The 9,421-nt window shown below is 54.2% G+C and overlaps 1 protein-coding gene across 1 annotated transcript; it reads right to left on the bottom strand.

Moving 5' to 3' along the window:
* Window positions 1–2,282: 2,282 nt before the first annotated feature.
* On the bottom strand, window positions 2,283–8,769 carry LOC144266046 (uncharacterized). The gene is made up of 3 exons (XM_077819185.1): window positions 8,669–8,769; window positions 6,308–6,714; window positions 2,283–3,946 (listed from the first exon to the last, which is right to left on the bottom strand). Exons 1-3 carry the CDS (start codon window positions 8,767–8,769, stop codon window positions 2,784–2,786), a joined length of 1,671 nt encoding a protein of 556 aa, XP_077675311.1. The 3' UTR covers window positions 2,283–2,783.
* Window positions 8,770–9,421: the final 652 nt, after the last annotated feature.

Below are 9,421 nucleotides of genomic sequence, written 5' to 3'. Positions count from 1 at the left end.
GTGTATTACAGCAGAGCCTTGGAACCTCAGTTAAGGGGTAGGACCTCACTATACCAGGTGTTGTACAAACACAGAACAAAAAGACAGTCCCCGCTCTAAAGAACTTATAGACTTCTGGAGGCAGATAGGGGGTAATGGATTCTAAACTCTCCCAGGGGAAAATGCATCAGTTGGTGGAGTATTGGTGGGGGAATCCCATAGGGCCAGCAGGTGACCAGCCTGAGGTTGCTGCCATCTGCATTAGACACACAGGTGAGGGCTTGGCTGTTTCTTTGCAAGATGACGTACATGGGGCCGATACAGACTCTGCCCCTGCAATGAGGATGTAGGTCACGAGATGGGAAAAGGTTGTTGATGAATATAGGGGTGCCCAGAAAGTTCCATGGCAGATGAATTGTTGAGCCCAGGAGGGTTCTATGGAAGCTGAGGCAGATGGAACATTGGGTTTATAAAGGCTCCATGGTGGTTGAGGTGGACAGAACATTGGCTTTATGAAGGTTCCATGGCAATTAAGGTGGATGGAACATTGGATTCATGAAGGTTCCATGGAAGTTGTAGCAGATGGAACAATGGGTTCATGAAGGTTCCATGGAAGTTGTAGCAGATGGAACAATGGGTTCATGAAGGTTCCATGGCAGTTGTGGCAGATGGAACATTGGGTTCATGAAGGTTGAAGCCAGGAGGGTTTGGTGGCAGTCGGAAATGAGAGTTGAGTGGGAGCAATGGGTAAGGCATCCCTTCTGTGATCATTTCTCAGGGGCTGGTCCAACGGCACTCAGCCCAGGCCTCAGCTGGAGAAGTGTGCCCAATTCTGGGCACCGAGCTTTAGGAAAGATGTGGACAAACTGGAATGTCCAGAGGAGAGGAACAAAAATAATAAAAGCTTTAGAGAACCTGTGAAGAAAGGTTAAAAAAAAACAGGCATGTTTAGTCTTGAGAAAAGAAGGCTGAAGGGGGACCTGATAACAGCCTTCAAATATGTTCAGGGCTGTTACAAAGAGGACAGTGATCAATTGTTCGCCATGTCCACTGAAGGCAGGACCAGAAGCAATGGGCTTAATCTGCAGCAAGGGAGATGTAGGATAGGTCAGAGGTTTCCTAGGGAGGTTGTGGAAGCTGCAATATTGCAGGTTTTTAAGAACAGGTTGGACAAAAACCTTTCAGGGGTGGTCTAGGGTTACTCGGACCTGCCTTTGCACCGGGGGCTGGACCTGATGACCTCTCGAAGACCCTTCCAGCCCTACATCTCTATGACTCTCTGAGCCCTCAGAGAAAGGCTGGGGGAGGGGAGGGCTCCTGCCAGGGGTCAGGCAAGGCAGGAGGGAGCTGAGAGCCACACCTACCATGAAGATGATACCGAGCAAGACGAGACAGTGTTCTGCTGGGGTTTACGTCAGGATCAGAGCGGCAAATCGTGATAACTGGGAGCCCAAGCCAGCTTCTGAGCTTCCCTGCAGGCGAGAACAACATGTCCAAGGCCACACTGAGCTCTGAGACAGGGCCCTCAGCACGGAGACGGGGGGAGGCAGATCCCGGTGGGGAAGTTTATTTCCAACAGATGCAGTTGACTAACACAACAGCAGACTGGATCATCATCAAAACCAGGCGGGGGGGTGGGATCCAGGTGCCTGCTAGGAACCGAGAGCCAAGGGTGGGGCTGGCGGGATGCCAGCTGCCCCTAGCTCAGGAACGGACGTTCCCCAGGTGCCACTGGGCTCCTGAGCTAGCAGGTCTGTGCACCGTGGAGAGAGGAGCCAGGTGCTGGAGACGCCACCAGGAAGGTGATTAGATGCTCCCTCACCCCCTGCCCAGCCATCTGGGAGCATATGTCTGTCTGGCCTCTGAGAGCAGCCCCCTCCAGTTTCCAGCAGCCTCACGTACCCCTCCCCATGGCTCCCAATACTTCCCTTCCCCAGCCCCTGGGAGAGGGAAAGGAGCAAAGAGTGAGGTCCAGAGCTGTGGAGTTCCAGGGGAACGAAGGAACAGGTCTCCCACACCCCACCCAGGAGCGGGCACAGACAAAAGGCCCCATGTCCTTCAGAGATCACTACCTCACTACTGTGGGGATTCTCACCTTTTCCCTACCAGGATCCCACTGCCATATAGCCAGGAACCCTCCCTCTTAGCAACAAGAAAGGGGTAGGGTTACCATGACCCCCTTTGAGGGGCAGCGATCCCAGGCTGAGAACCCTGCCTTGTGGCCTCTAAGCATTTCTAATAGCCGCATCTTGATTGGGGCAGAAGGGACCCCCACATTCACTTCCTTCCCCACTTCAACTAATTTCCACCTGTGGGCCCCTCAGTCATTCCCGTCCCCCCCTTCCACCCATACACACACTGCACCCATATCGCAGTGCCTACGTGGTACATCACTAGTCTGGAGTCGGACGGGCTGTGCCTCGCCCCAGGGGAAAAACTATGTCAGGTCTCTGGGCTGATGTGATTCCTAAGGACCTTGCTTCCTTCTCCCTAAAGAGACCTGGTCCCAGGTCTCCAAGGCCCTTGGTCTCTAAGGAGGCCTGCTCCCCAAAGAGGCCTGGTCTCTGGTCTCTCAGGAGGCCTGGTCCCAGGTCTCCAAGTTCCTTGGTTTCTAAGGAGGCCTGGTCCCAGGTCTCCAAGTTCCTTGGTTTCTAAGGAGGCCTGGTCCCAGGTCTCCAAGTTCCTTGGTTTCTAAGGAGGCCTGGTCCCTAAAGAGGCCTGGTCTCTGGTCTCTCAGGAGGCCTGGTTTCTAAGGTTCCTAAAGAGGTGTGAACAGTTAATAGAACTGGCCTCGCATGGGGACTCTAGGCCACATGGACCCTCTGGTGCCGGACAAGGTGGGAGCTGAGGATGAAGCTCCTCCCGCACTCTGGGCATTTGTAGGGTTTCTCTGCCAAATGGGTGCGCTGGTGCTGATTCAGGGTGGAGCTGTCGCCAAAGCCCTTCCCGCACTCGAGGCACTTGTAGGGCCGCTCACCGGTGTGGGTGTGCTGGTGCTGGATCAGGGCTGAGCTGTCCCCAAAGCCCTTCCCACACTGGGTGCATTGGTAGGGCCGCTCCCCAGTGTGTGTGCGCTGGTGTTTGATGAAAGCCGAGCCCCAGCTGAAGCTCTTCCCACACTTGGGGCAGCTATAGGGCCGCTCCCCGGTGTGGGTCCGCTGGTGCTTCACCAGGGTTGACTTGTGCCGGAAGCTCTTCCTGCACTGGGGGCATTTGTAGGGCTTATCGCCACGGTGGGTCCTCTGGTGCCCAATCAGGGTGGAGCTGTGGCTGAAGCTCATCCCGCAATCAGTGCATTTGTAGGGGCGTTCCCCTGTGTGGACCCGCTGGTGCTGGACCAGGTGCGAGTTCCGGCTGAAGCTCTTCCCGCACTCGGTGCATTTGTAGGGCCGCTCGCCCGTGTGGATGCGCTGGTGCTGGATGAGGTAGGAGCTGTCGCTGAAGCTCTTCCCGCAGTCAGGGCATTTGTAGGGTCTCTCGCCGTGATGCACCTTCTGGTGCCGGGTAAGGCCTGACTTGTCTCCGAAGCTTTTCCCGCAGTCCGGGCATTCATAAGGCCGCTCGCCCGTGTGGGTGCGGCGGTGCTGCAGGAGGTAGGAGCTGTCGTTGAAGCCCTTCCCGCAGTCAGGGCATTTGTAGGGCCTCTCACCCGTGTGGATCCGCTGATGCTTGGTGAGGTGGGAGCTCTGGCTGAAGCTCTTCCCGCACTGGGAGCAGCTGTAAGGTCTCTCCCCCGTGTGGATCCGCTGGTGCTTAATAAGGTCCGAATACTGGCTAAAGCTCTTCCCACATTGCCCACAGATGGTCAATCTCTGGGGTACAGACATGCTACTGAGAAGGCCAAATCCATTTTCCACCCCTTGGAGTTCTTCCCCCTGCCATCCCACCCTGTTGGCCTCTCCCTGCTCGGGGCTCTGCGAAGGCCTGTGTGGCTCCCGCTGGGGATTCTCCTCCTCCTTCCTGACACCTGCTGGGAGAAAGAGAAAATCCAGTTCCCCGTGACAGGGAGAAAGGGGACAGCAAAGGGGTTTGTCACCAAACAGAAAACCCGATGGGCAGGAAGCAAAACCCCCCTCAAATCCTTCCCAGAGGGGAGATGAGGGGCCAGCAAAGGAATTTGGCATTCACCCATTAATATGTCTGAAAAGTTTAATCTGGTTATGAAGGACTGGGGAAGGGAGAAAGTCACCTAACCTAAGTGTTGTGTCTACTCATCCTAATCTATGAATCCTCCCTTATCACATGGCAGTTTATAGTATCCAATCGTCCAAAACCTGGGTCTAGTTCTGGTGTCCACAACTTCAAAAAAGGTGTTAACAAATTGGAGAAGACTCAGAGAAGAGCAACAAGAATGATTTGTCCGTTCTGGATAACCTGCCTTATAGCAAACAAAGAAATGGAAGTGACTTGATCACGGTCACTGGAAGACAATATCATAGAATCTAGGGCCAGGAGGGACCATCTAGTCTGACTTCCTGTGCAACACAGGCCAGAGAACGTCCCCCCTGATAATTCCTGTTTGAACCAGAGCAGGTCTTCTAAAAAAAACAACCCCACCCAATCTTGATTTTTCAAATTGCCCCTGATAGAGAATCCACTATAATCCTTCGTAAGTTGTTACAATGGTAAATTGCCCTCACCATCAAACATTTTCACCTTGTTTCCAGTATGAATTTGTCTAGCTTCAAATTCTAGCCTTTGGGTCCTGTTAGATCTTTGTCTGCTAGACTGAAGAGCCCACTACTAAAAGTTTGTTCCCCACATATGTAGTTACAGACTGTGCTCAAATCACCCCTTAAGCTTCCCTTTATTAAGCTCAATAGATTGATCTCCTGGAATCTATCATTCTAAGGCAGGTTGTCTAATCCTTTAATCATTCTCGTGGCTCTTCTTTGACCCCTCTCTAATTTATCAACATCCTTCTTGAAGTGCGGACCCAAGAACTGGACAGTAATGGCATCACCAGTGCTGTATACAGAGCTAATATCACGTCCTCATTCCCTAGCTCATACACCCAAGGATCATATTAGCTCGCTTCACTACAGCATGTCTGGGAACCAAGTGAAGATGAGCTGTCTATCATTACCCCCTCCCCTAGTCCTTTTCAGAGTCACTCCTTCCCAGGATACAGCTCTCTCTGGTATCTTTGAGACAGGAGAGCTTTATAATCTACTGGACAAAGGGAGAACGAGACCCAACAGCTGGGAATTGAAGCTGGAGTAATTCAAACTGGAAATAAGATACTGATTCTTAACAGTGAGGGGATTTAGTCAGTGGACCAGCCTTACCAAGGGATGTGATGGATTTTCCATTACATGGAGATTGGGTTGTCTTTCTTTAGGGAGACAGTGTGGCTACTGGATAGAACACTAGGAGTCCTGGGTTCTATTCCTGGCTCTGCTACTGGGAGGCCTTGGGCAGTCCATTTCCCTCTCTGTACCTCAGTTTTCCCATCTGTAAAACAGGGGAAAGGAGCCCACCTCTATGAGAGTCCCATGGTGATGCTTTCCAGCCTGGGCTACACAGGAAGGGCAGGCTGGACAACCATTGGGGTTACTTTTGGCAAACCATCTAGGGATCTATGGATGGTCCCTCTGATTTTCCAGTCCATGACACTAATCAGCCTGCCACAAGCCTTTCCGAATACTCCCCTGGCCTAGTTTATCTAGTGCCCCCATCCAGACCAAGGCCACCAAGTCTAGTTATCGAGGCAGCGATGTGGGGGATGAGTGAGGGTATGTCTGCTCCAGTGTGAGCAGCCCCCCAAGTCACTGCACCCTCTGGTGCTGCCTTTCCCCCTGCAGGTGGGCTGCAATGCCAGGGCTTCTGGGGGGCACATCCCACAATGCTTTGTGCTGCACTCAGCTGAGCTTGCTGTGTGATTCTTTCCCAGAGCACCGTGGGAGACGCCGTCTCGCCTTCTGGGCACATGGGGATCGTGGGAAGGCAGCAGGGGACTAAGGGCGCTCAAGGGCTTAGCCAGCATCCTCCCTGCGAAGTGGGGAGGTTACCAGCCAGGCTGAGCACCCGAGGAAAACCCCTATGGGTGGTGAGCGGCCGGATCACCTGGCCAAGGCTAAATGAAGGAGCCTGCAGCTGGCTAGATCTCCAGAAGCCAAGAGGACTCCCGTGGGGCCTGGAAGCCAAACGCTCTCAAGAGATGGTGCCCTTGACCCCTGGGGAGAAGGGCCAGAAACAGGGACACTCCTTGGCGCCGGCTGGGGGCGCTACTGAGCGAGTGGAGACAGAACTGGGGGGGGGCTCCCGCTGGCTTGGCTGGGACCGCAGCTTCCCCCCTCACTCCCAGCCGGTGTCGCTCATTCCTCACCTGGGGGGGCGCCTCTGGGGGTCCCCCGTTCCTGGGCGCCCGGGAGATCCGGGACCCTCGGCTCTTCCCCTGGTTCCATGCGGGGGATCGCGCCCGGGCCGGGGAGCGCTGCTCGGTGAAATCCCCCCCCCGGGACAGAGAACGCGCCCGGGCTTGAACCCCGGCCCCGCGCTCTGCTGGGGGGAGGCGGGATCCGGGCCGGGGATCGTGGGGGAGACCCGGGCTGCTCAACCAAGCTGGGCTGGGCTCGGCTCGGGTCCCCTCCGGGCAGCGATTTCCTGCCGCTGGCGCTGCCCCCCGAGCCGGGCACGCAGCCCTGCGCACACCCGGCGGGGCCAGGAGCCGGGCTCCGCGGGGGCTGGACAGGAAGGTCCCGGCGCTGCTCCGGCCCCGCGGCTGGCAGCTCCCTGGGAAGCGGAAGGTTCAGGAGAGCGGTGGGTTTAACCCGTTCTTCTCCGGGCCTTGCGGAGACACCGCTGGTTAGAGGCACTTCCGATCCCCCCGCCTCTCTGCAGTGGTTAGCTCGCACGCTTGTCCTAGCTGGGACCAGGACCCAGGAGCCCTGACCCCCCTAGGCCCCATTCCCTTCCCCGAGAGCTAGGGATAGAAGTAGAACCCGGGAGTCCTGACTCCCAGACCCCACACTATCCCCCTAGACCCCACTCCCTTCCCCCAAGAGCTAGGGATAGAAGTAGAACCCAGGAGTCCTGACTCCCAGACCCCACACTATCCCCCTAGACCCCCCTCCCCGGAGAGCTAGGGATAGAAGTAGAACCCAGGAGTCCTGACTCCCAGACCCCACACTACCCCCCTAGGCCCCACTCCCTTCCCCCGAGAGCTAGGGATAGAAGTAGAACCCAGGAGTCCTGACTCCCAGACCCCACACTATCCCCCTAGACCCCACTCCCTTCCCCTGAGAGCTAGGGATAGAAGTAGAACCCGGGAGTCCTGACTCCCAGACCCCACACTATCCCCCTAGACCCCACTCCCTTCCCCGGAGAGCTAGGGATAGAAGTAGAACCCGGGAGTCCTGACTCCCAGACCCCACACTAACCCACTGGACCCCACTCCTTTCCCCCCAGACCTGCCGATAGAAGTTAGAGCCCAGGAGTCCTGACCCACTGCTTCAATTCTTATATAAGCAGAAGACTCCTCAAAACTACCACACAACGATGTGAGACATGCAGATGGTGACAAAAGAGATCCAGGAAAGGTGATGAATATACACAAGAACCCTCTGTAGTTAAGACGTTCAATGGGCCGAGAGTATGTAACAGAGCTTCCTTACACCTGTGCTATCCAGATACAAGAGGAGAAATTATGAGTAGGGCCCTACCAAATTCACAGTCCATTTTGGTCAATTTCACAGTCATAGGATTTTTAAAATAGTAAATTTCATTATTTCAGATATTTAAATCTGAAATTTCATGGTGTTGTAGGGATCCTGACCCAAAAAGGAGCGGGGGGCCCAAAGTTATTGTGTGTTGGCGGGGGGAGGCGGTTGCGGTACCGATACCCTTACTTTTGTGCTGCTGGTGGCGGCTCTGCCTTCAGAGCTGGGAGCTGGAGAGCGGCGGCTGCTGGCCGGGAACCCGGCTCTGAAGGCAGCGCCGCGGCCAGCAGCAGCGCAGAAGTCAGGGTGGCCTGGTCTGGTATTGCCCCCTTCCGTCTGAGCTGCTGCCTGCAGAGCCGGGCCCTCAGTCAGCAGCCGCCGCTCTCCGGCCGCCCAGCTCTGAAGGCAGCAGTTCAGGAGTCAGGGTGGCATGGTATGGTTTTGCCACCCTTCGTTCTGTGCTGTTGCTGGCAGGGCGCTGCCTTCAGAGCTGGGCACTTGGTCAACAGCTGCCGCTCTCTGGCCACCTAGCTCTGAAGGTAGCACAGAAATAAGGGTCTCAATACCGTGACCTCCCCCACCTGCAACGCCCTGTGGATCAGGCCCCCAATTTGAGAAACACTGGTCTCCCTCCCTAAAATCTGGTATTTTGTGTGCTTTTACTGTATACCATACAGATTTCAGGGGGGGACCAGATTTCACGGTCCATGACATGTTTTTCATGGCCGTGAATTTGGGAGGGCCCCAGTTATGAATAATGTGAGACCACATTATCGGACAAGCTTGTGAGGCTCTAAGTGCTCCTTGCTGGTGTTTCTGTTTGTATTGTTTTGCATGGATCCCTCACCCTGCAGCTGTTTCTGGGGTGGAGTGTGGGGACTGTTTATATAGGGATCCCTTACCTAACCCTAAGATGCAGCTGCCTCTTAGGTGGGGTGCAGGGCTGTTTATACAGGATCCCTCACCTGATGCTAAGATGTAGCCACCTCGGAGTGGGGTGCGGGGCTGTCTATACAGGGATACCTCACCCATTGCTGAGATGCAGCCACCTCTGAGGTGGAGTGTGGGAGCTGTTTCTATAGGATCCTGCACCTGAATCTGAGATGCAGCCACCTCTGGTATGGGGCATGAGGGCTGTTTATACAGAGATCTCTCCTGATTTTTAAACCAATTTTATGATTTTTTTTTTAGGATATATTTCATGAGTTTTGAAGACTCCAGGCCTGGCAAGACCAAGATTTTTATTATGATAGTAATAATAATTCCTAGCTGTTATTTTCATTTGTAAATCTCAGGTCACTTTACAAGAGAGGGCAGTATCATTATCCCTGTGACACCCTGGCACCTCCATATTCACCACTGTCCTATAATTTTAATATGTTTTGTACAATGCATGCCTTGTGAGGTATCCTTCTAAAAGTCTTGATCTGTCAAACATTAATATCCTGTTGGATTGTACGTGTCATTGTATGTATTACTGAAAGATGTTGTGAAGTTGAAAACACCCACAACTAGCCTTTCAGGTACAGCGATGGAGTAGCCAGACAGTGTTAACTGCTGTCATCAACACCCATCCAGGGAAGAATCCACTAGCACAGGAACTCTGTATAAGGAAGTTTCCTCGGAGGGAGCACGTAGGCAATGGAGAATGTTTGGCCAATGCAGCAGACTCCCCATGTCACATGCATAGACTTTCCGGCAAGCTGGAAGAACCTATAAATGATGAGGAGTGACATCATGACTTGGTCTTCACTCCCGCACAACTCAACACCTGAAAGAAG

This window comes from Eretmochelys imbricata, chromosome 6 (assembly GCF_965152235.1).
Source record: "Eretmochelys imbricata isolate rEreImb1 chromosome 6, rEreImb1.hap1, whole genome shotgun sequence".
In the NCBI taxonomy this organism is placed as follows: domain Eukaryota; kingdom Metazoa; phylum Chordata; order Testudines; family Cheloniidae; genus Eretmochelys; species Eretmochelys imbricata.
The sequence above is the reverse complement of the archived record's forward strand: the minus strand, read 5'-3'. Positions and strand labels throughout refer to the sequence as shown.